The sequence below is a fragment of the Monodon monoceros genome, unplaced genomic scaffold, assembly GCF_005190385.1.
Source record: "Monodon monoceros isolate NGI ecotype Baffin Bay Population unplaced genomic scaffold, NGI_Narwhal_1 Super_Scaffold_9, whole genome shotgun sequence".
In the NCBI taxonomy this organism is placed as follows: Eukaryota; Metazoa; Chordata; class Mammalia; order Artiodactyla; family Monodontidae; genus Monodon; species Monodon monoceros.
In genome coordinates, this window is record NW_021703786.1 from 22,886,390 (window position 1) to 22,911,097 (window position 24,708).

At 44.5% G+C, this 24,708-nt stretch overlaps 2 protein-coding genes across 3 annotated transcripts in view; one reads left to right on the top strand and one right to left on the bottom strand.

The window, feature by feature from the left end:
* The window catches only part of DDX42 (DEAD-box helicase 42), a 53,116-nt gene extending 35,985 nt beyond the window's left edge, over positions 1 to 17,131 (top strand). For both annotated transcript variants that reach the window (XM_029211403.1, XM_029211404.1), the window contains exons 7-18: positions 4,039 to 4,143; positions 5,569 to 5,688; positions 6,680 to 6,856; positions 7,398 to 7,526; positions 8,444 to 8,543; positions 9,136 to 9,183; positions 9,695 to 9,792; positions 10,739 to 11,015; positions 11,969 to 12,195; positions 13,773 to 13,883; positions 14,944 to 15,045; positions 15,535 to 17,131. In XM_029211403.1, coding sequence (XP_029067236.1) covers positions 4,039 to 4,143; positions 5,569 to 5,688; positions 6,680 to 6,856; positions 7,398 to 7,526; positions 8,444 to 8,543; positions 9,136 to 9,183; positions 9,695 to 9,792; positions 10,739 to 11,015; positions 11,969 to 12,195; positions 13,773 to 13,883; positions 14,944 to 15,045; positions 15,535 to 16,245 — 2,205 coding nt within the window. In that variant the 3' untranslated portion in view covers positions 16,246 to 17,131. The remainder of the gene's footprint in view (positions 1 to 4,038; positions 4,144 to 5,568; positions 5,689 to 6,679; positions 6,857 to 7,397; positions 7,527 to 8,443; positions 8,544 to 9,135; positions 9,184 to 9,694; positions 9,793 to 10,738; positions 11,016 to 11,968; positions 12,196 to 13,772; positions 13,884 to 14,943; positions 15,046 to 15,534) is intronic.
* A 126-nt stretch (positions 17,132 to 17,257) lies between these two features.
* FTSJ3 (FtsJ RNA 2'-O-methyltransferase 3) lies at positions 17,258 to 24,689 on the bottom strand. Its single transcript, XM_029211405.1, has 20 exons — positions 24,397 to 24,689; positions 24,114 to 24,219; positions 23,275 to 23,321; positions 23,073 to 23,152; positions 22,555 to 22,654; positions 22,264 to 22,458; positions 22,068 to 22,183; positions 21,847 to 21,951; positions 21,659 to 21,759; positions 21,345 to 21,425; positions 21,119 to 21,253; positions 20,852 to 20,987; positions 19,497 to 19,675; positions 19,224 to 19,344; positions 18,896 to 19,143; positions 18,530 to 18,621; positions 18,338 to 18,437; positions 18,062 to 18,245; positions 17,871 to 17,965; positions 17,258 to 17,787 (listed from the first exon to the last, which is right to left on the bottom strand). Exons 1-20 carry the CDS (start codon positions 24,461 to 24,463, stop codon positions 17,595 to 17,597), a joined length of 2,481 nt encoding a protein of 826 aa, XP_029067238.1. The 5' UTR covers positions 24,464 to 24,689; the 3' UTR covers positions 17,258 to 17,594.
* Positions 24,690 to 24,708: the final 19 nt, after the last annotated feature.

Genomic DNA, 24,708 nt, shown 5'->3' on the forward strand with positions numbered 1-24,708 from the left:
TTTAACATCTTAATTGGAGTATAATTGCTTTACAGTGTTGTGTTAGTTTCTGCTGTATAACAAAGTGAATCAGCTATATGCATACATATATCCCCATATCCCCCTCCCTCTTGCATCTCCCTCCCACCCTCCTTATCCCACCCCTCTAGTTGGTCGCAGAGCACCGAGCTGATCTCCCTGTGCTATGTGGCTGCTTCCCACTAGCTATCTATTTTACATTTGGTAGTATATATATGTCAGTGCTACTCTCTCACTTCGTTCCAGCTTACCCTTCCCCCTCCCCTTGTCTTCAGGTCCATTCTCTGTGTCTGTGTCTTTGTCTTCATTCCTGTCCTGCCCCTAGGTTCATTAGAACCATTTCTTTTTTTAGATTCCATATATATGTGTTAGCATATGGTATTTGTTTTTCTCTTTCTGACTTACTTCACTCTGTATGACAGACCCTAGGTCCATCCACCTCACTACAAATAACTCAATTTCGTTCCTTTTTATGGCTGAGTAATACTCCATTGTATATATATGCCACATCTTCTTTATCCATTCATCTGTCGATGGACACTTAGGTTGCTTCCATGTCCTGGCTATTGTAAATAGAGCTGCAGTGAACATTGTGGTACATGACTCTTTTTGAATTATGGTTATCTCAGGGTATATGCCCAGTAGTGGGATTGCTGGGTCATATGGTAGTTCTATATTTAGTTTTGTAAGGAACCTCCATACTGTTCTCCATAGTGGCTGCATCAATTTACATTCCCAACAGTGCAAGAGGGTTCCCTTTTTTCCACACCCTCTCCAGCATTTATTGTTTGTAGATTTTTTCATGGTGGCCATTCTGACTGGTGTGAGGAGATATACCTCATTGTAGTTTTGATTTGCATTTCTCTAATGATTAGTGATGCTGAGCATCTTTTCATGTGTTTGTTGGCAATCTGTATATCTTCTTTGGAGAGATGTCTATTTAGGTCTTCTGCCCATTTTTGGATTGGGTTGTTTGTTTTTTTGATATTGAGCTGCTTGTATATTTTGGAGATTAATCCTTTGTCCGTTGCTTCATTTGCAAATATTTTCTCCCATTCTGCGGGTTGTCTTTTCTTCTTTTTAAAATAAATTTATTTATTTATTATTTTTGGCTGTGTTGGGTCTTCATTGCTGTGCACGGGCTTTCTCTAGTTGTGGCCAGTGGGGGCTACTCTTCTTTGCTGTGTGCGGCTTCTCATTGTGGCTTCTCTTGTTGCGGAACATGGGCTCTAGGCACGCGGGCTTCAGTAGTTGTGGCTTGCGGGCTCTAGAGCGCAGGCTCATTTGCAGTGCACGGGCTTAGTTACTCCGCGGCATGTGGGAATCTTCCTGGACCAGGGCTCGAACCCGTATCCTCTGCATTGGCAGGCAGATTCTTAACCACTGTGCCACCAGGGAAGTCCCTTTTCATCTTTTTTATGGTTTCCTTTGCTGTGCAAAAGCTTTTAAGTTTCTTTAGGTCCCATTTGTTTTTGTTTTTATTTCCCTTTCTCTAGGAGGTGGGTCAAAAAAAGGATCTTACTGTGATTTATGTCATAGAGTGTTCTCCCTGTGTTTTCCTCTAAGAGTTTTATAGTGTCTGCCCTTACATTTAAGTCTTTAATCCATTTTGAGTTTATTTTTGTGTATGGTGTTAAGAAGTGTTCTAATTTCATTCTTTTATGTGTAGCTGTCCAGTTTTCCCTGCACCACTTATTGAAGAGGCTGTCTTTTCTCCATTGTATCCTCTTGCCTCCTTTATCAAAGATAAGGTGACCATATGTGCATGGGTTTATCTCTGGGCTTTCTATCCTGTACCATTGATCTATATTTCTGTTTTTGTGCCAGTACCATACTGTCTTGATTACTGTAGGTTTGTAGTGTAGTCTGAAGTCAGCCTGATTCCTCCAGCTCCGTTTTTCTTTCTCAAGATTGTTTTGGCTACTCGGGGTCTTTTGTGTTCCCATACAAATAGTGCACTTTTTTGTTCTAATTCTGTGAAAAATGCCATTGGTAGTTTGATAGGGATTGCATTGAATCTGTAGATTGCTTTGGGTAGTATAGTCATTTTCACAATGTTGATTCTTCCAATCCAGGAACATAGTATATCTCTCCATCTGTTTGTGTCATCATTAATTTCTTTCATCAGTGTCTTAGCTTTCTGCATACAGGTCTTTTGTCTTCCTAGGTAGGTTTATTCCTAGGTATTTTATTCTTTTTGTTGCAAAGGTAAATGGGAGTGTTTCCTTAATTTCTCTTTCAGATTTTTCATCGTTAGTGTATAGGACTGCAAGAGATTTTTGTGCATTAAATTTTGTATCCTGCTACTCAACCAAATTCATTGATTAGCTCTAGTAGTTATCTGGTGGCATCTTTAGGATTCTCTATGTATAGTATCATGTCATCTGCAAACAGTGGCAGTTTTACTTCTTCTTTTTCAATTTGGATTCCTTTTATTTCTTTTTCTTCTCTGATTGCTGTGGCTAAAACTCCCAAAACTATGTTGAATAATAGTGGTGAGTGTGGGCAACCTTGTCTTGTTCCTGATCTTAGAGGAAATGGTTTCCGTTTTTCACCATTGAGAACAATGTTGGCTGTGGGTTTGTCATATATGGCCTTTATTATGTTGAGGTAGGTTCCCGGGTTTGTTGTTACTTTAACATGAATTTTAAATTTTGTTTTAAGTTTAATACAGTAAATATCAGTAGATTTAACCTACATAAACAAAAGCTCATTGTGTTTCTGTTAAGTGTAAAGGGTACATGAGACTAAAAAGTTTGAGAACTACTGGTCTAGACTGGAGTATGGGTTATATTCAGCTTTTTAAATGTTTCCTTTGGCACAGCTATTACCACATAAGGAGTTGGCATTTTTACATGTGGCAAGTTAAATATCTGAAACTGATCTAGGAGGATGCATGCATGATAAAGAGTGAAAAGCTAATAAGGAAAAGCTCAAATATTTGAAATATTCATTTAATAAAATATTTGAGATATTTGACAAAGTGGTCAAACTTCATTATCCTGCCTGGGGTATCCCACAGTTGTCTTAATATGATGAGAAGTCTGCCAGGAGAGACCAGATATGAAGAAAGGATACCCCTTTCTTCACATTCTTCTTTTTTTTTTCCTCTCTTCTGGGTTAAAAAAAAAAATGTGTGTGTCTAAAAAATTTACATATCTGTAAATTTTTGTGAACAAAGACAAGAATTCTTGCCCTCATGGACCTTCTGTTCTGGTAAGAGAAGAGAACCGAAGAAAAGGGCTTAGTGCAGCATTGTGGGGAGCATAACCAAAGGTCCTGTTAATAATAAAACTAAATTCTTTCTTTTTGTTGATAGTACCATAGAAAGATAATTAATTTTAGGCTGTATCTCGAGTTATGAAATTTTTGACCACCTATGAAAGGCTTAAGTTCTCCTTAAAGAATAAGTTTATTGTAGACATATCATGTCAGAAAGAGAATCATTTAGCCAGATTCACATGTGGTAATATGCTAGTGTTTTGTATTCTTAGTACAGTAAGCTATGAAAGATTAGCAGAAATGACTTCTTCCCTCTTTGGAACTGGAAATGCTTGGCCATACATTTCTTAAAAGTTATGTAAACAGTTCCACGTTTTTAAAAAGAATGGAACTCCCTCTAAAGGTAGAGCTCTCCCCAAAGGAAATATTAGAAATGTTTTTAAATGCCGAGATCTAGGTGAACAGCTTACTGCAAAACATATTTAAACGTTATATGATGGAATATCTGAGTCCTTTTTGGCATTAGAGATTCCCTAGTTTGCATCAAGGCTGTTCAAACCTGAGGTGTCCTAAAGAGTCTCTTTAGGAAATAGGTTGGTGTTTATTGAAAACAGGAACAAGAAAAAGTACTGGCTGTACTTTCGGGATTTGTGTCATGAATAAATGAATTCCTTTGTTCTCTCTAGCTGGTTATGGCTTTACTTGTATAATATTTGTGAAAGGTTATTTTGCATTAAAATCAAACTTACAGGATTGACTCTTGAATTCTAGACTAACTTTGAATAATTGGACCTGCAGATTGACTATCCACCATTTGAAAAAAATTTTTACAATGAACATGAAGAGATAACCAACCTCACCCCACAGCAGCTAATAGATCTCCGGCATAAGCTCAATCTTCGGGTAAGTCAGCCATTAAGGCAAATATTCATATTAATGTTAATTAGTGCAGGGTTAGTATTACTGCTTATCCAAACTGAAATAATCTTGAATTTCTTCTCTGATAGTCCCTGAACTATCTTTGATAAAGTAATAATTAGATCCCTTGGGTTCTTGTGTCTTGATTTTGTTGTTTTAGTCTTATAGCTGTTTTAGGATAGGATTATTCATTCTTTCATGTGATACACATGAATACTATATGTATGTGTTCAGTCAACTTTGTGTGTTGTGTTGGAACAATAGGTCATGTGACCTTAAAACTAATCAGCAAGTATTTCTGCAGTGAGAACAGTATGCTAAGAACTGCGTTGGGTGGGCTAGAGATGAAGGCAAGGGGTTCCCTTCTTCAGGAAGAGGAGACAAGATTAATAGATGTGGACAATATTGGAAGTTTTAGACTATTTCGAAATTAAGATACACTTCTCAAACTATATACAGCACGCATTTTTAATTAGAAGAAGAAATTAACAACTTTAAAAAATATGCATGTACTAATATCAGAATAATAGTTTAAATTGTCCACTAAAAAGCTTTGGGTTGCACACTGACCACATTGTTTAGGGTGCTGCTAGATGTTAAGTGAAACACACAGATAATACAGTGATGTATGCTCTTGTGTGAACAACTTTCTGGCCTTACCAGTTGCTACATGATGTTTGAACTTGTGTTTTCTGAGGGTAGGTGGGTGGGAGGGTGTGTGTGTGTGTGTGTGTGTGTATACGTATGTACTTGTCTGTTTTCCAAGAAGTACCCCTTCAAAAAAACTTTTAAGTGAAATCCTGGTTGGAAATATCAGCATCACCTGAGAAACCTTGATGGAGGTGGAGCCCAGTTCTTCACCTGGGTGCAGTTCAAACAACGTTTGGCAGTGTCTAGATCATCACTAAGCAGGATGTTAGCTCTTCAGGCATCACTGAAATTGGAGACAGTAGACAGTATCTTTGTAACTAGTGGGTATAGACGTGTCTGAATTTGGAGCTCATTTGCACTCTTTATTTCAAGAGTAAATTTTATTTTTTCTAACACCTGGTTAATAGTTATGCAAATGGAAGAAGTATATTAATGGCTTTTTCCAATTTACTGAACATCTTTTTATTTCTTATGAGAAAATTGATTTTGATTTAAGAGATTTCTAGGCCCTTAATCATTTAAAATGATATGACTATTATCTCAGGAACATTTATCTTGGAGTTTTTTATATGAGGTTTTAGACCTGTTATTATTTGAATTTTACCTTTTCAAACAGTGTAGGCTATTAGCTACAGACTTATATTTTCACTTCTTCATACTCCCATCTAAATGCTAGGTAGATACAGGCAAATATTCTTGAACTTCTAATGCTGTTTGTTTTGAAGTACAGTCATTCCTGCACGTTGTCTTTATCTCTAGGTTTCTGGTGCTGCACCTCCTAGACCAGGAAGTAGTTTTGCTCATTTTGGGTTTGATGAGCAACTTATGCACCAGATTCGGAAATCTGAGTACACACAGCCCACTCCAATACAGTGCCAGGTAAGTAAAACATATCGAAAGAAAAATGAAGTAGAATGACATTGTGACTTTTTTTTTTTTTTAACAAGTCAAAGCAATGAAAGTTTAGAACTGTATTGACATGGATAGAATTTTTGAAACGTTTAAAAATTAAAGAGCAAAAGTGAATTTTTTACCACTCTTAAGAAGTTGCTGGCTGTTCTCACCTTCTCAGGTGGACTGCATTCTGTCTATGGAATGTGTGTCTTTCTAAATAAACTGCTTTCACTTTACTATGGCTGGCTCTTGAATTCTTTCCTGTGCAAAGCCAAGGAAGGACCCTCACTTGGCAGCCTGTCCTAGGAACTTGCCTGCGACCTAGGACATGAGGTGGTCTTCTCCCCCTCCGCACTTTTCCTTTGATTATAAAAATGTAGTCTGCTTAGTTCTTGGGGCAGAGCCCTCTTGCCTGCCCACTTGTGTCTTTCACAAGCATCCTATATTAATAAATCTACTTAACCTATTTTTTTAAAAAGTTGCTAAGGGGCTGGGAAATGTTCTTTTGTGTCTGATAAATGTCTTGAAAATATGATCTGAAGAAAATAGTTCATTAGGCCTAGACCGAACAAAATAAAATTTGTGCATAGAGAAGTTTAGCGCTGTCGATTATGAGGATTCCTTTGTCCATGGCCTGAAAATTCTCATAACTGAAAGGAATAGCTTCTGTTTCTCATTTATATATGGATTTTATTCATTTCTACGCAGTTCAGTATGTGGATGAGACAGTCTCTACCTTCACAAGGGGGACAAATTTTTTAAAATTTTAGCAATGATAATATTTCCTACAGGTCAAGAAGTTAATGGGAATTCCAGGTATTTCTTGTTATTCCATAGCCAGTATGCATAGCCCAGGACATTTTTGTTCCATTGGAAATAAATGTCATTAATAGTCATTTACCCTTCCACAGAATTTCCTTCAGCACATCTTTAAAATTGAAAGTTTGGAGTGGATTTTTTTTTTCTTTTTCTCTAGGGTGTACCTGTGGCATTAAGTGGTAGAGACATGATTGGTATTGCCAAAACAGGCAGTGGGAAAACTGCGGCCTTTATCTGGCCCATGTTGATTCATATAATGGACCAGAAAGAATTGGAACCAGGTGATGGACCAATTGCAGTGATTGTGTGTCCTACTAGGGAGCTTTGTCAGCAGGTATGTGCTTTGTGTAGAAGCCCCCCTCCATATGTTAACTGGTAAGGGACTAGCCAGTCAAATGGGTAGAATTACCAGGAAACTTTTTATTTTAATTGTAGTGAAATACACAAAATTTACTATTATAGCCATTTTTAAATGTACCGTTAAGTGGCATTAAGTACATTCACGTTGTGCTACCAGGAAACTTCTGGAAAATATTATGTGTTATAGATTTTCTGTGTAACCAAATTAATATGGGAACTGTATTATAAGTTTTCCTCCTGGGTTAATTCATTCTGTTTGGCAGAAGGGCAGTAACAGGGTCGGGAAGAGAAGTGAAAAAGAATAATAACAACAAGATTTTAGATAGCCTGTTAAGATATGATAATGGTACTCTGTTCATTTACTTTATAAGTAAAATTGTGTTTTTAAAGCATTTTCTAGCTTTTGATTTTCTATTGATATCGCATTCTGTGTGTTTTTCATAGCTCCCTTTTGGGTTATGACAGAGGTATCTGTTGTCACAGTTTGTTAATATGTCATTATGTCAACTTTGTAGATCCACGCAGAATGCAAGCGGTTTGGGAAAGCGTATAATCTCCGATCAGTGGCCGTGTATGGAGGAGGGAGCATGTGGGAGCAGGCCAAGGCCCTTCAGGAAGGGGCAGAGATTGTTGTCTGTACACCAGTAAGTATGTCTTGGGTTTAAATAGCTTATCAGCCTCTCTTGGTATGAAAAAAAATGGTTAGTTGTTGGAGGGCATTTCCCCTAAAATGTGGTAAAGCAGGGTTAAGAATACTCTGATGCAATGACAGCTGGTGGCTTTGGTTTAATTTTGATTGCTAGCCTAAAATAGCAGTCCAATAAGATTCTCTCTGCTGTGAATTGCCCTCTATAGCAAACAGTTTTTCTTATGCTCTCCTAGAAAAGGGATCCATGCTTACTGAGAGCACCAAGAATCAGAAAGTTGTTCAGGGTATGGTCAGAACTGCCTAGAAGATTGTAGTTTAAACATTAAAACCCATTAATAAGGCTTTAACTTAGGTAATTTCAGAATGCCTCACAAAAAATAGTTCTGACCATCTTTCCACAATTTAAATCAAAATTAATGTAAAGGAAGAATCCTGTTGAGTTTTCAGATTTTCTGTTCTTTTGGGCTCTGTAGTGCGTAAAGTCTGAGGCTGACTAGTGTCTATTACGGTCTAAGACTGGAGTATTAGCACTTTTGCCAGGAGTGGAACTCTAGAAAGTTCTTGTAAATGCCTTTAATTATACAATCGGCCCTCCACATCGGCAGGTTTCCCTGTGAGTTTCACCAACCAAGGATTGAAAATATTCAGGGGAAAAAAATTCCAAAAAGCAAAACTTGAATTTGCTGCGTGCTGGCAACTATTTACGTAGCATTTACGTTGCATTAGGTATTATAAGTAGAGATGGCTTAAAGGATACAGGAGGGTGTGTGTAGGTTGTATGTGCAAATACTCCTTCATTTTGTTTAAGGGACTTGAGCGTCCTCGTGGGAGGTGAGTGTGGGTGATCCTGGAACCAGTGTCCAGCAGACACTGGGATGACTATGCTTACTATTCATTTTCTGGATCTCATAGGGTCGACTTATTGATCATGTGAAGAAGAAAGCTACCAACCTTCAAAGAGTCTCTTACCTTGTATTTGATGAAGCAGATCGAATGTTTGACATGGGATTTGGTATGCCTTGAATACCAGTTTCTTCTGTCCCCGTCCTCATGATACTAGTTTTTTCCATATCTTTCTAGACTTAATTTTTTCTCTGCACGAGAGAAGCTAAAAATACTCCGGGATAGGATTAGACCATAGAGATATTGCTAAGACATTAACTATTTTTAGGAGTTTTTTCAGGAAAAGTATATTAGGCTTAACTGGGTTGAGGACATTTGAAAGTACCTGTGGATATAAGGGGAATATCGTCTCTAGGCTTTATTTTTATTCATATGCCTTTGTGGAGGTCAAGGTCTGTGTTCTTAGGTAGGTGGATGTCATATCATTCAAGGCCTTTTGCTTTCCTGTCCTCCTTGACTTAACCAGCTGTGTGAAAATTCTAAATAGCTATCTTTATGGATTGGATAATCCCTGGGCCCAGCCAATGGTGCTGGGGTAAGTGTTTCTGAGTTTCATACTGAGTGATAGGTCTAGGAGTTCCAGAATTTCCTTAATTCTTATAATGTCTCATGTGAAGATTTTTACTAAAATGACTTTTCCCAGGCATCCCAAACTGTCATACAGAGGTATGATACTAATTTTACTGTTCTGCTTCTTCCAGAGTACCAGGTGCGATCCATAGCAAGTCATGTCCGTCCTGACAGACAGAGTACGTATGAAGCAGTTTCATTAAGCCATGTTTGTACTCAGAATAAACACCTATTTATTTTATAAGCACTCACAGCTATGGCAGCAAAAATGATCACGTGTGTTCTAGTGAGGAACCATAAAGGGGAAGATAATGCTGGGGGCAGGACCTTAGAGATCATTAGATAGAACTTGCTCATTTTTATAGATGATGAAACCAAGGCTGAGGATTTCATTACTTGCCCCAATTCATAAAGTTTTATCACTGGCTAGAGGCAATACACAGTGCAGATATGCTGATTTGAAGTCAAGAGCCTTTCTCTGAACCATGCTGACAACCCCTGTCTTAACTGAAAATGCATAAAGTTAGAATAAGGGCAAGTTTTTTTTTTTCCTTAGTGAATTTTTAAACTAAATTTAAAGTTCAGGTGGGTTTATTTTTTTAAAAACTGAGCAGTGTCAGTGGGAAGCTTAGTGGGTATTCAGAAAAGAAGTCATATTGTTTCTTTAACAGAATTTACTTTACCTTTTAGCTCTCTTATTCAGTGCAACTTTTCGGAAAAAGATTGAAAAACTGGCCAGAGACATCCTGATTGATCCTATTCGTGTGGTGCAGGGGGATATTGGAGAGGTAACCCTAAGCAGGGCTGGATAGGATCCCAGTGGGTTATTTCTCTTACTATGGTGACATGGAATTAATTTCTCACTATTGAGAAAAAAATGTTACGCATTTACAGATGAGGCAACATGTTTCAAATTTGCTTTAAAAACACCAGGGTTGGGGGGAATAGGTGAAACGTGATTGGCAAAATGTTAATAATTGTTGAAGCTTGGTGATGGATACATGGGAGTTGATTTTGTTCATTTTACTCTTTTTGAATGTTAAAGTTTTTTCCAGAATAAAAGGTTTTTTTAAAAAAATATTTTGGGGGGGAAAAAGCAGGTTTTGCCCGAAAGACTACTGGTCAGTTAGGATGGAACTGACATCATAAGTGATTGTGGGAGTAGGCCTGCACAGCGTGGAGTGGGGAGATTTGAAAGGCCTGTTGAAAATGAGTTAAAGGTTTTTTTTCCTTACCTATAAATATGGCCTATGTGGAAAATTTCTCTGAATTGTGATTTGAAAATCAATTAAGACTGCTTTGAGAATTCCTTAGTTTGCTTGGTGTATTTATTAAAGTTCTGTGCAGTTAGCTTTTTGACATTGTCTGCTTTTCATCACTGAGTGCCTTCTATGTGCATGTATGAATTGTACTAGGAACAGTAAGTGGGAAGGACAGAAGAGGAGCTTACTCTATTAGGAATAATCTGAATAGGCATATAGAGAAGTATTGAGCAAAGCACTGGGGCTTACAGATTATTAGGTATATGTACACGTCAGGGGAGGTGGAGAGCACTGTGATTTGCTAAGGGATGTAAAATTTGAGCTACACTTGACTTGCTGAAGAAAGGCCCAAGGAGAAGAGGGATTATTCAAGGTTCTTCCAGATGTGGGTAGAAAATGTGATGGCTGGTCCTAATTCACGTGCCCTGTGGCACAAATGTCGCAATTATCTTTTTCATTTATTTCTTTTCAGGCAAATGAAGATGTGACTCAGATTGTGGAGATTCTGCATTCTGGGCCTAGTAAATGGAACTGGCTCACCCGGCGTCTAGTGGAGTTTACCTCTTCAGGAAGTGTCCTCCTGTTTGTTACTAAAAAAGCCAATGCTGAAGAGCTAGCCAATAACCTTAAACAGGAGGGTCATAGTCTTGGCTTGCTCCATGGTGACATGGATCAGAGTGAAAGAAACAAGGTTATTTCAGACTTTAAGAAAAAGGACATCCCAGTCCTCGTGGCCACAGATGTTGCAGGTAGGGTATGAATTTCCCCAGTAACCATGCTATAAGGGTGCTCTGTCCTGCTATAGAAGACCTTTAATATCTGAGGAGGCTGATTGAAGGCACTCTGCTGGCCTGGCTGGCCACATCCTGTGGTGCAGCAGTTCAGAGCACAGTGATTACAGTCTGGAGCTCTGGGTACCACTTTTTTTTTTTTTTTTTGCGGTACGTGGGCCCCTCACTGCTGTGGCCCCTCCCGCCGCGGAGCACAGGCTCTGGACACGCAGGCTCAGTGGCCATGGCTCACGGGCCCAGCTGCTCTGCGGCACGTGGGATCCTCCCAGACCGGGGCACGAACCCGCGTCCCCTGCGTCGGCAGGCGGACCCTCAACCACTGCGCCACCAGGGAAGCCCATCACTTTTCATTTAATGTTCCTCTGAAAAAAAGAATCCCTGCAGTTGGAAGACACTTGGGGAAGAAATTGTTTACACAGTCACATCGTGGGCTATGCCCCTGTTGTGTGTCTGAATATAGTACATATCTTACATTGATTATTTAGTTTGGCATACTTCACTCAAGATCAGAAAAAGTTTTGAAGTTTGATTTTTGAGTTCTGCTGAATTTTAATAGCTACCCTTAAAAACTGGTATTTTCTCGCAGAAAGGAGATCACTTCTCAGCTTCAGGACACATTTGATGTTGGTTTTACTTTTTTTTTTTTTTTTACATATTTCTGGTTCAAGAGTGAGGCCACGGCAGGTTATTGATAGTAGAAGATAGATGTCCCTTACACACTAAGTTGACCCAGCATCATAGAATCTACGATAGTGGCATTTGTTCTAGAAGGGCAGCTCACATGCCTGTATCTCAGCACACCAAATCATGTACTTAGATAAGAGGAATGTGGGTTCTTAGGTTAGCATTTGGGGACACCTTGGTGTTTTGGCTCCTGATAAAGAATAAAAGAATTTTGTTTTTTATTTCAGCCCGTGGTCTGGACATTCCCTCAATTAAGACTGTCATTAACTATGATGTGGCACGAGATATTGATACCCATACGCATAGGATTGGCCGAACAGGACGAGCGGGTGAGAAAGGCGTGGCCTATACCTTGCTGACACCCAAGGACAGCAATTTTGCCGGTGACCTTGTCCGGAACTTGGAAGGAGCCAATCAGCATGTTTCCAAGGAACTCCTAGATCTGGCCATGCAGGTGAGGGGCTAGACACACTTCAGGTTGCTCCAGGTTGTAAAACTAAGCGAAAAAATTTCAGTATGCCAGAGGCAGATAACATAGAAACATGACAGTAAAGTTGGGCAGGCAGCACTTACGAAGTATAGATTGGTATTGTAGGACATTAAAACTCATCTGGTTTGTCCTCTCATCCTCTCCTTTCAGCAGCATTTATGTTGAAACTATTCCTTTGTGCTAAAATCTGTCCCTGTGACATTTCTTTCTGCTTGCCCCATGTCACACTTGTGAGCAAATTTAATATCAAAGAAAGCTACTAGTCTCCTCACTGCCCTTTTCCCCAAACAGTTTTTTCTTTGGGGGCTAAAAATGTATGATGCCTTTAAAAAAAAAATGTATTTCACTACTTCTCAGACCTAGATCTCAGACCTTTGACTACACTGCTTACCCATTTAAAACTGAGTGAGGCATTCTACTGAATTCAACCTTGAGTTGTCTTAATACACACAGTCCCCAAATTACAAATGGATTTGTAGAGACTGATAGTAGAGACTTAGGTGTTTTTCAGATTCATAGGCCAGCCTACAGAACTGTTCACCCATAATGCAGTTGTACTGTGGTACTGCCTGTGCTTCCAGACCTGGGAGTAAAGGACCTGCATTGCAGGGGAGAGTAGAATAATCTTTCCTTTCCTTTCCCGGAGAGCCAATCCTGAATTAAATACAAGATGTATTTTGTCTGTGGCATTTTCCTACATCTCATTGTGCCTCAGGCTTTCTCTGATCTCAGACTGATCAGCTTCCCTGATTAGCACCTTGCCCAGCCTGCCCTACCTTTCAAGTACTTTTTTTTTTTTTTAATAAATTTATTTTATTTTTGGCTGCGTTTGGTCTTCGTTGCTGTGTGCGAGCTTTCTCTAGTTGCAGTGAACAGGGGCTACTCCTCGTTGCGGTGCGTGGGCTTCTCATTGCGGTGGCTTCTCTGTTGTGGAGCACGGGCTCTAGGCACGTGGGCCTCAGTAGTTGTGGCTCGCGGGCTCTAGGGCGCAGGCTCAGTAGTTGTGGCACTTGGACTTAGTTGCCCCGCAGCATGTGGGATCTTCCTGGACCTAGGGCTCGAACCCGTGTCCCCTGCATTGGCAGGTGGATTCTTAACCACTGCGCCACCAGGGAAGCCCTCAGGTACTTTTTGAGTGTAACGTGATTGTCAGATAAAGCTCTAACCACCCCCAGAGATGTTATATATAGATTGTCTGAGAAATAGAGAATAAATTCATTTTCCTCAAGGAAGTTAGAAATGGCCAGAGTAACTGCTCTGCATTTGAGGTGTATCTTAATCACTTCCCTTCCTGGAGCCCCTGAAGGAAGGAAGGAGCAGTAAAAGGAAGCCTTAGATAAGGCTCCTGACAAATATGACGGATGAAGCTACCAAAAAGAAGCTAATCTGTGGTACCTATGAACAGTTCCTCCTTTGCTATAGATACATTCGCAAAAGATGAAACACAAAGTTCTTCCCATTTAGTTTCCTTTTTGATCTCGTCCCGTTCCTCTGGGCGCCTCTTCCTCCCATGTCTTAACCTTGAATTGTGTTCAATGCAGAATGCCTGGTTTCGGAAATCCCGCTTCAAAGGAGGGAAAGGGAAAAAGCTGAACATTGGTGGAGGAGGCCTAGGCTACAGGGAGCGGCCTGGCCTCGGCTCTGAGAACACGGTGAGTCCCCGGTGTTAGGATTATTCTTGTCTGAGAGCCTCTTAACGTGTGACTTTCTATTGAAGAAGCACCTCTGTGTCCTTGACTGACTAGGCGTGCTCAGGATACCAGTTTAGATTAGCAGTGGTTCTTAAACTGTGGTCCCTGGACCAGTAGCAAATGCAAACTCGTGCCCCACCCTAGACCTGGTGAATCCAGCTCCGGAGGTGGGGCCCAGCAGTCTGTCCACCAGCCCTCCAGCACTGGCCTAGAGCGGAGGGTCACTGTAAACTCCAGCTACAGCTTGTAACTAAACTCAGGAATGATTCCTACATTCTGGGAAATCGAACCAGAGATATGAGAGCTAGCTTTTCTCACAAAACAGTAACAGAAGCTCCCCCTGACTGGCTTTCTTAACTTTGTTTCCTGTCACTTTCTTAAGCCAAGGAAGAAAGCTGCCAGTCTCCATGTCTGCATCATCATAGTTAACGTGGTGTCTGTTACATAAAAAATCTGTCCCCATGTTACAGTGATGATGATGTGGGTCAGGCAGATAGAACTGGACGTGTGCCAGGGCCAGCCCAGGCAGCCGCACGTTAGCTCAGTCTCCACAGCCACTCAGAGTACGTGCGGAGGATAAAACTGAGGCACCCAAGGTTACACTGTGCTGGGTACTGAAGCTGAGATTTCAGACTCTTTAGGGTCTGGACCTGGAGCCTGAGCAGTCATGTATGTGCTGTACTGCCTTGTGGCCTTTTCAGCCTTAACATAATTTTTATATAATTACATAAACATGTTTATATTTGTGTCTGTAAATAATACCAAGTGATCAGCTTTGGGCATAATCTGACCTCATTTCTGACTATTAGGGTTAGTTCCCAGAAATAGAATTATTGGGTTCAAAGGCATAAGCATTTTTAAATGATTCATTACCGTGCCTTTTCTCACAAAGCATAACTTTCTAAAAATTTCCCATTCCCATTTCAGCTCCCACTTCAGTTTTCAGTATATTGAGGCCCAGTCTGTGGCAGTGGGCTTTCCTGCTTACTCTTCCATCCTCATGAGTGTGTTTATTTTTTAGGACCGAGGAAGTAACAACAATGTAATGAGCAATTATGAGGCCTACAAGCCCTCCACAGGAGCCATGGGAGATCGGCTGACGGCAATGAAAGCAGCTTTCCAGGTCAGTCTGAAATTAAGCATTTAGTTAAGAGCTTTCACTGGTAACTCTTGGGCAGTTGATGAGGGGCCCTAGTCTTCCTGAGATGGTAGCTGGCCTCATAGACTTGATGTTTGCTGGCTTTAGGTAGGGCCTTCTCCTGTTTTCAGTTTCGAATATCACCGTAACTGCAGCTTACCTAGAGCTGCAGGTGTAGCGGCTAGAGAAACCCCTCTTGCTGGTCATCTACTTCAGTCATGCTCAGGGCCCTCATCCTACAGCAGGATTGGTGTTCCCTCCCTGCCTTAACAGCCTTCAGGGCTCCAAGGCTCTTGTAATCTGGTTGAGAGTAATTGCCATTTTTTAGCTAAGACAAGTTTGATTCTGTGTCTCTTGTGAACTCTGAACCCATCATCCTTCTATACCTCCAGTTAGCTAGCTGGCATCCGGTTAACTAGCTGGGCCATCAAGTTTAACTTACTGTCTTACCCACTGTTGTTGTCTCTCTTGTAGTCACAGTACAAGAGTCACTTTGTTGCTGCCAGTTTAAGCAACCAGAAGGCTGGAAGCTCTGCTGCTGGGGCAAGTGGATGGACTAGTGCAGGGAGCTTGAATTCAGTTCCAACTAATTCAGCCCAACAGGGCCATAACAGTCCTGACAGCCCCATTGCCAGTGCCACCAAGGGCATCCCAGGCTTTGGCAGTACTGGGAACCTCAGCAGTGCCCCAGTGACCTATCCTTCTGCCGGAGCCCAGGGAGTCAACAACACAGCTTCAGGGAATAACAGCCGAGAGGGGATTGGGGGTGGCAATGGGAAAAGAGAGAGATATACTGAGAACCGGGGTGGAAGCCGTCATAGTCACGGAGAGAGTGGGAATCGGCATGGCGATAGCCCACGTCATGGAGACGGTGGTCGCCATGGAGAGGGATACCGCTACCCAGAAAGCAGCAGCCGTCATGCTGATGGGCGCCGTCATGCTGACGGCCATCCTCATGGAGAGAACAGGCATGGAGGAGGTGGAGGCAGACATGGAGAGAGCCGAGGTGCAAATGATGGTCGGAATGGTGAAAGCAGGAAAGAAATTTGTAATCGTGAAAGCAAGATGGACCCCAAGGTGGACAGCACCAAGATGGACAAGATGGACAGCAAGACAGATAAGACTACTGATGGCTTCGCTGTCCCCGAGCCACCCAAGCGCAAGAAAAGTCGATGGGACAGTTAGAGGGTATGTGCTGAAGCGTGAAATCAATTGTCTTTTAATTTTATTTTTAGAAAGACTTTTGGTAACTAGGTGTCTCAGGGCTGGGTTGGGGCACAAGGTGTAAGGACCCCCTGCCCTTAGTGGATAGCTGGAGCTTGGAGACATTACCCCTTCCTCTGGATAATTTTCCAGATGTTTTCTTGGGAAGCTGCTTTGGTCCTTAGAAGCAGTCAGAGTTGGGCAGCTTCTTTTGGCTCTGGGTGAGTGTCACGAAGGTCAGTTGAGGATACCTTGGAAGAAAGGGCCTTATAGGGCACAAAACTCACTCTAGGTTTATATGTAGTACATATTTTTTACTAAATGTCACCTTAAAAACACCTACAAAATTCTTTTTCTGTGGCTAGTCAGGCCCCATTTGAGACAGGCTTCTACAGCCTAGTCCATGGAGGTGTTAGGGACAGACGTGCAGCAAAGCGCTTCCCAAACATCTGCAGGTTAGGGGAGGGGTCTGATTCTAAGTGAGAGTTGTTGATGCTCAGGTTTCCCAGCCAGGTTTGTGTCCAGTCCTGAGACATGAAGCAGCAGCCTGCCAGATCCAGAGTCCCTACAGGGGGGAGAGAGAGAGGGTCCTGGAAACAGGACTGCTCTGGGTCTGAAGTGTTGCTAAATTTAAAAAACAAAAACCTGACAACAGCTTTTAAATTGTCTTCTCCTATTTCATTGTATTTTTTTTAACTTGCCATAATGGTAGGAAAATCTTTTGCTGAAATGATTTTGATGATTTTTGTTCTATCTTGTTTATAAAAGGAAAAGAAATACACATACATCAAATTTTGTGACTTTGTGAAGGTTTCTTTAAGATGTGCATTCCTTTCTGCTTGCTCTAGTAAATGTTTTACTATTGGGACCTGTGGATTGCTTGTCATTTCTACTTCACCATGAGTCGGGACATATTAAATATGATTTAGAACAGTGCACACGGTGTGAACACCCAGATGTTTTTTGAGTTATCAAGTTACCAGGAACTAAACTGTTTTCAGACATCTATCAATCAATCATCCTGGTTTTATTCAGATGATAATGGGGGAAGACTTGAAAGGCCCACTTGCCCAAGAATAGACTACAGTGAATGCCACTGCACCACTGAACTTCGCCTTAGGATCTAAATTAACGGGAGCCCTTTCTTCCAGCCAGGAAGATGTCCCCCTCACTGCCCAGGGCCACCACGAGTTCAGGTACCTCAAATCTGTCTCTTCAGACGACTGCCGTGCAGGCAAGGGTGGGTAGGGCTGGTACGACTTAGGCCAGAAGCCACACCGAATCGCTCCTCGTCCTTACAGTCAGTCCCTCAGAGGTATTGGTGGCTCCGCTCACTTCCGCTTGTGCTTTTTCTTCTGCTCCTTCCGTTGCTGTGCTCTTTGGTCCTTCTTCATTCTCGAGTCCACCACCTTGAAGTGACCTCTGACCCCAGCTGGCCGGCCCACTTTGCGGCCCACACCTTTTTTGGCTACAACATAGGTGACTTGGCGTTTCTCCTTTCCAAGCCCAGCTTTCTTATAGAGACTGTAAAGGGAAGACACAGGTTAGAGACTTTCCGCCACTCCTTCACCCGTGTACCTTTGTGGGTGACCCCCCCTGCCCCTCACCTTCGAAGCTGTGCTGCTTTCTCCCGTTCTGAGATGTCCACTGTGTTGACCACAGCTTCTGCCTTCTTCTTGGTTTGCTCCAGCTTCTTCAGCATCTGTGGGGGGTGGGGGTAGGGGAACCTCAGTCAGGTTGACCTCTTTTCCTACCCCTGCCCCACCCACCCAGAATCTCAGGCAGCCCCGCTGCTTACCCTCCGTTTCTTCCTGGCCTTGGCCTCAGCCACTTTCTTGATGGGACGTGCATTGATTTCCCGCCAGCGTTTCCGGTAATGCTCCACCTCCTTCTTATCAATAGGCAGTTGTCGTATCCTGTGCTGCTTTTCCTCCTGCACAAACCAGTCTGGAAGCTCCCCCTCATCCTCGTTAAATGTGTACCTTGGTGGAGAGGACACCGATCTAGGCTTTCAAAGAAATCATTCCTCCCCTCTTCCTCACCCCACCCCTTCTCGGGACTTTGTGCCCCCTACCGGCTGAAGGAGTCATCTATGAGGTCCCTCTTGGCTTTTTTGGAAGAAGCAATAATAGCACCTAGAGCAAGGCCTTCAGGGTCCAGTATCCGATGTTTCACTAGAGAGGGAAGAAGGAAGGAAGTCAAAGCTCAGTCCCCAACACTGACCCCTCCATGTTGCCTCCCGTTCTAGTAGGTGCAGAGTTCTCGCCTGGGTCCGTGATAGGCACGACCTCAACCCCGACGTCATCATCATCTGACTTAGGCCCACGGCTTCGCTTCTTCCTGCCGCGTGGTTTCCAGCTGTGGGAGGGAGGAGGACCGTGCACGCATGTCCCACCGCTAGCCACACCACTCGGGCCCCCTCCTACTCACCTCACCCCTGGTTCTTAGTTAAAAATGCTTGGGGAACTTCCAGAAATCTTGCCACCCAGGCTGTACTGCAGACCACTCAAGTTAGAATCATCAGCGTTTAAAGTTCTCCATCTGCAGTCAGCTGCGAACTCCCAATTACAGAGTACTGGTCACAATCACTGCTTCCTCTTCAGCTCCTCTCCCGTCAGCTGCAACCACTCACCTCTCTTCACCCTCACTGCTCCTGCTGTCACTGTCAGAGCTGTCATCTCTCTCTTCCCCGCCAGGGCCCGTGGCAGCCTCTGCCCTCTCAGGGGCCTCATCCTGGCACGGGGGAGGTTTGTTCTCCATCTTCACACCGGAAGGTGGCGGTGGCAGCTGCTGCCCCTTGTGACGGCTCTCGTACAACAGCTGGGCCTGGCTGATCTCCAGGGCCTCGTCGGCATCATCCCCAATCCCGCTGAAGCCATCCTGTGATGGGGAAATTGCCAGGCACCCTTTGCCCAGGGAATGCCAGTCCTTGTCTGTCTTGGCCACCAGCCTCTGCTTACCTTTGAGAACCACAGGCTGGCCTGTTCTTCCTGCAGTAGTGCCTTTTCCTCCAATGGTACCAGCAATGGATTCTCTTCTTCTTCCTCCTCTTTACCATCTTGCACTTCAGCAAACCGTACACTGTAGACCCAAGGAAAGTGGGTGGAGGGTCAGTGCCCTGGAGGGCTTGCTGCTGCCCACACTCCAACTGGCAAGCCCTGCCACCAGCTCTGCTTCGGACTTGAGCTGAGGGTGCCCTGCAGACACCTCCCCACACCCCTCCCCCCCCTTACCGCTTTTGGTCCTTTAGACTCTGAGGCTCTCTGACTCCTGCCAGCTCCTCTGGATCCAGGTCACTATCCAGAGGTGTATCATCCTCCTCAACATCTGATATGTAGACGTCATCTCTTGGCAGATCAGACAAAAACGTGTCTGCAGCACTCATGTCCCCCCGTGTTACCTCCGCTAACAACTGAGGTTTGACAGAGAAACAGAGGTCAGGCCGGGCACTAACAAGGTACATACTGCTATTTTCCTCCATATTCATCACCTTAGTTTATCCTCAGCAACACTAGAAAACACACTGTGTCAAGTACATAATGTTTTCTTTTACAGACAGGGAAGTGATAGGATTAACCATTTAAAACATCCCACTCTAGGCCAGATCGTTCAGCTGTGTCTTCTTCAGTGGTAGCAGAAACAGGTTTATGGAAAAGTACCCTACGGTCTAATTAGCGTCCGATTTTAAAATGTTCTAAAACACTGCTTTTTAAAAAATTACTTTCAGAAGGCACCTTATCACCAGCGAATAACATCTACAACTCTTGTTTCCACTGAATAAAGGAGCCCATGCTGTATACATCTTAACAGGAAGCACTGTTTCACTGATAAACCAGCTGTCAACTCCAAGATCTGTTTTCCTCGTGGCAACTATAGCTGCTATTTCTTGAATCACATACCAGGAATTACACCATCTTTTTTTTATTCCTTCCAAAAACCCTAGTAGGTAGGTCTATCATTTTCTTTTACAGATGAGGAAACTGAGGGAGAGAGCACATAAGTGGTAGTCTGCTCCAGGACCACTGTGCTCTACTGCCCCCTAAACAATACGAGCTGGTTACTACCTTCCCACACGAGAGCCACGAAAGCTCATTTTGTTTGTGATGCTGCTTTTACCAGGAAAAGCAAACTCTCCAGTATTCAGCAGAAAGCACCATCCAGCAGCCTGGTGCAGCAAGGTGCTAACTTGGTCTCAGTGAACTGAAGAACGCTGTTCCCCTCTCGAGGGAAAGTTTCCTCCATCACACGTGCTCGTAACCCAGGCACCCTGGCTGCATCGCCTATAACCTGAGCTTCCTGCAACGAGGGCCTCTTGGTTCTGATATTCTAGTTCTACAAGGATAAATCTATGCCACACTCACAACTCTCCCTACTTTCATTATTTTAGCGGTGTGTTCTTTCCTGGCCTTTGAGACACAAGGCTCTTGTTTTTTTCCCAGTCTCCCCATATCACGTCATTTACGGGTGAAGACAGCAACCATGAGCCATGATCTTTCAGCACACTTACCAAAAAGACATCCAATGCTCCAACTCCAAATACCCAAACAGATCCTCCTGTCCCCTCAGTGGGCCCCAAACCCCGCCTCACCTGGTGACCCCGGATGGTGCGCAGGGAGAACATGCCAGTCTCCCCCTCGTCTGCGATGGAAACCCCGGGAAGATCCATCTTCAGCTCCACACGTTCCCGCTGCTTCCTCTGCTCACGCAGCAGCTTCTTTTTCTTCCTGAGGGTGTGGTTTGAGGAATTAAAGCTGCCCAGCTCTGAAGATATCCATCCGTGCCTTCACCCTCTCTCCCCATCTTCACCCACCGAGGGACTCTGCGGTTCCCCAAGCTCCTCCCCAGCTCCCCTCACCTCTTTAACTCCGCCACCTCCTGGGCCTTCATCTCTGCCAGGGTCCGGTCCAGCTCCTCCTCCTCCGAGGGCTGCGGCCCCATCCCAGCTGCGGACGACTCCTCTTCACCTTCCTCTTCCTCCCCTGAGCTGAGGCTGACAGAGTAGTTGCAGGAGTCGGTTATTTTCCCAGATGCTTCCCCTCAACACCCAGTCAACAACTGCCCTGGTTTAGCTCCCTCCTCACCTGATGTCCAGTGCCTTTGCCTGTTCTTTCAGTTTCTTGGCCACATACCGCCGAAGCTTCGTTCTCCAGTTCAGTAGGGACCTGCCCCAGAAATACCATTCCTGACCTTGCTGTCTCCCTTTTGTCCTCACCTCCTTGTTTTGGGCCCATACCCCGAATTTCACGTTTGAGCCACATAAGTCCTAAGGTTCAGGCCCCCACCCCCAACCTCTAACACAGCAGCATCCTGTTCCCAGAGATCCAGCGTTACGTCCTTCAAGGGCTGTCCCCTGCCTTCGGGGCTCACGGCACCTATGCCCACCCCCAGTGCAAACCTGAGCTCCTTACGCCCCAGCACCCTGATATCCTGACAGCACGCCCGGATGTCCTCAGTGGTAGCTGGATGCCGTGCCAACTCTTCATCGTCTAGCGAGATCTGTTTGGGAGGAGGGAAAAGAGTCAGGGGAGATGTTCAGGCCATGTTTCTGGGGCTCCCTCGTACCCCTCGAGTCTGGGGACTCACTTCACTGGCTTTGGAAAGGAAGTCAACAGGGTTGGCAGCTTGGAGGAAGTCGGTGACTGAAGTTCGGTGATAGAGTGTGAGGTCACCCTCAGCATAGCCTTCAGCCTTAGGAAGGGAAATAATGAATGTTGAGCAGTCCCTTCTGGGGTGTCTGTAGGACTGACCAGGCCCAACCTCCCGAGTCCCAGGACCTGAGGATGGCCCCCACTCGCCAAACGCACCTTTGGCTTCTTCTTAGTCACCAATTCAGTAACAGTCTTGGCCTGAACTTCAACCTCCTTGAAGGCAAATTTGGGGTCAAAGAATTTACTGTCGACCTTGTCAGGAGCCAAGAATCCTAACGTAATAGGATATATAAGAAAGTGTGCTTTGGTAGGTGGGAGACTAAACCAACAGAACAAGGGAAGTTATGCCCACCCTGGCAGACTACAAAGATCTCCGCAGATTCATGACGAGAGGCTTGGGGCTTGGTGGCCTGGACACGGCGGAAGAGCTGCTGGAAAATCCATAGTAAGGGCTGATAGTCACGGGAACGGAAAACCTTTGTGATGAAGCAGCCACCACGGCCCAGAAAATCACAAGCCAAACGCAGAGCCATCAGTGTCAAATGGGCTGTGGGGGGGAGACAGTTAGCTGAGGACCTCTGCAGCCTGAGAGGGCATGCCCACCTCCACCCTCACTCAGCTCCATGCCCCCCGATCCCGGCACCTTGTGAGTAAGCATCATGGACCCAGCTAGCCCCGACATTGGGGGCCCCGTCATTGAGCACAACATCAACTTTCCAGGTTTTCAGCTCCTTCCTCAGGGCCTACAGAGAAGGAGAGAAACCACAGCAACAGAAATACAGAAATGGCTACGAATGGAGCCCTTCATTCAGCCCTCTGTTGAGTGCCCACCACGGCCAAATCCTGTGCCATGGACAGGGGATACAACAATAGCAAAAATAACACGTTTGTTTTCGTGGAGCTTAGAGTCTACTAGTGAATTCGCTGGAAAGGATTTCACTGAAATCTCTGCACTTCCTCCAACTCCAAAGGCCTCTTTCCTGAATAAATAAAGGCTGGGCGGACACGCAGTATTATGGGCCTTGTTATATAGACAACATGCAGGCACTGCTCAAGGCATGGTTAACAGGAAAAACGTGCCTTCAGGGGATCAGGGTGGGAAGAGGAATGAATGTGGATGTCTACATATAAAGGGAACAGGAAAAGAGAGATTCCTATTACCTGCCTACAGCGTTCTGTTGTGATGTCCTCCTGGAGTGTCACCACATTGGGAAGAGGCTTGATTGGAACCAGATCCACTCCTAGAAGAAATTAGGGCAGAGTATTCCAAAAGGTTGTCTCAAGCAGGGAGAAAGGAAATGCAGAACACAGGGTCTCACACTCCCACCCCCTGGAACATCCAGGAGCACCACCTGTCACTCACCCACAATAAGGCTGGATACAGGCATAAACTTGGTGGCCACCTGCAGCCTATAAAAGAGAAGTAAAGATTAAAACACCCTGGACTGTCCCTTCCCCTCCCTCGGCAATGTGATCTCTCATCCCCGGTGTTAGGGGTCCCTGCTAAGAGCAGTGGAAATGAGACAGGCTGGGACCTCGGACCCTTTGCTGCAATGCTTGCACCTGGACAAAACTCCTCGAGCAACAGAATACAAAGAAACTATAAGGGACTAAACACTGCGTGCATACCCAGTTGGGGTGAATTATGGACAAGAAGACAAAAATTATGGACGCACACACAAAAAACACCACCCACTGTCACTTCTGAAGAGCTGGGAGCAAAAACAGGGTGTAGGCAGCAGGGCGCTGCACATGCCCCCCAGCACTCAGCTCCACCAAAGGGGTGGGCAAACCACCTAAGCTGCCCCTCAGGCCGGACCCCCGACACACCCCCACCTTCACGCTATATAAGGAACCAGCCAGCCCCCTCCTTGGGGAGCTGGCTAGCAAGGGAACCTGCTACTTGTTTTCGCTCCTCCCTGCTGCAGCAGGGGCCCCAAGAAAACCTTGCCTGAATTTCTTGTCTGGCCTCTAGTCAATTTCTATTGATTGGGGAAAACCAAGAACCCTGGTCGGTATCAGCCAATCATATCTTAAGTACACGGTCCAAATCTTTCCCCCTGCAGTTTACGTTCTGGGGAGTAGAGAAATCTGAGGTTGGTATTACTGTTTCCCTCCCACCCCAAATGCAACTCTCAAATCATCCAGGGCTGGAATCCAGAACGCTTCCATAAGGAGCGTCAGGTGCCGGGTGTTACACACCATCCACCTGGTGCAGCGCACAGGTCCAGCAAGGCTCGGGCTTTCTGCAGAAATTGAAAGCGGCGATTCAGCTGGATCAGCTTGAAAGCAGAGCGGGAACGGTAACCTGGAGGCGGCGACAAAGTACTGTAGTAAGGCCCGTGAAGCGCTTTCCCAGCGGGATTTCTGCGGCCTTACGACCCACCACCCTTTCTACGGAAGAAAAACTCAATATTCGGAAAGGGAGCGAACCGGCCAAGGTTGGTGGCACGCCCGCTCGCAGACGGCGCGAACCCTGACTCACCCGTCTCCTTTGCCAAGTGATAGAACTTGTCTCGCCGGCTCTTCCCGACTTTGCCTTTTTTGCCCATGGTGGAACGTGGGAGCGCCACTCAATATGGAGAGAAAGCAGAAATTGGGACGTCTCTTCCCGGAGCACTAGATTCCGCTCTTCGTTTCCCACTCGCCGTCGCACACACACTCGGAGCCTCAGTCCACACTACTCACCACCACCCAGCACCCTTTCTACCACCCGTGAAGCGGCACGTGTGGGTAGCAAACGTATTTCCGCTTCCGCTTGCGTCGCTCGCGTCCCCGGCTCCAAGTTTTCCGCCAT

Coding starts and splice junctions, on each gene's coding strand:
- FTSJ3 (XM_029211405.1), bottom strand. CDS start 24,463: ATGGGCAAAAAAGGCAAAGTCGGGAAGAGCCGGCGAGACAAGTTCTAT. Junction 24,220..24,396: donor TCACTTGGCAAAGGAGACGG/GTGAGTCAGGGT, acceptor CGCCGCCTCCAG/GTTACCGTTCCCGCTCTGCT. Junction 19,345..19,496: donor AGTCTAAAGGACCAAAAGCG/GTAAGGGGGGGG, acceptor TTGGGTCTACAG/TGTACGGTTTGCTGAAGTGC.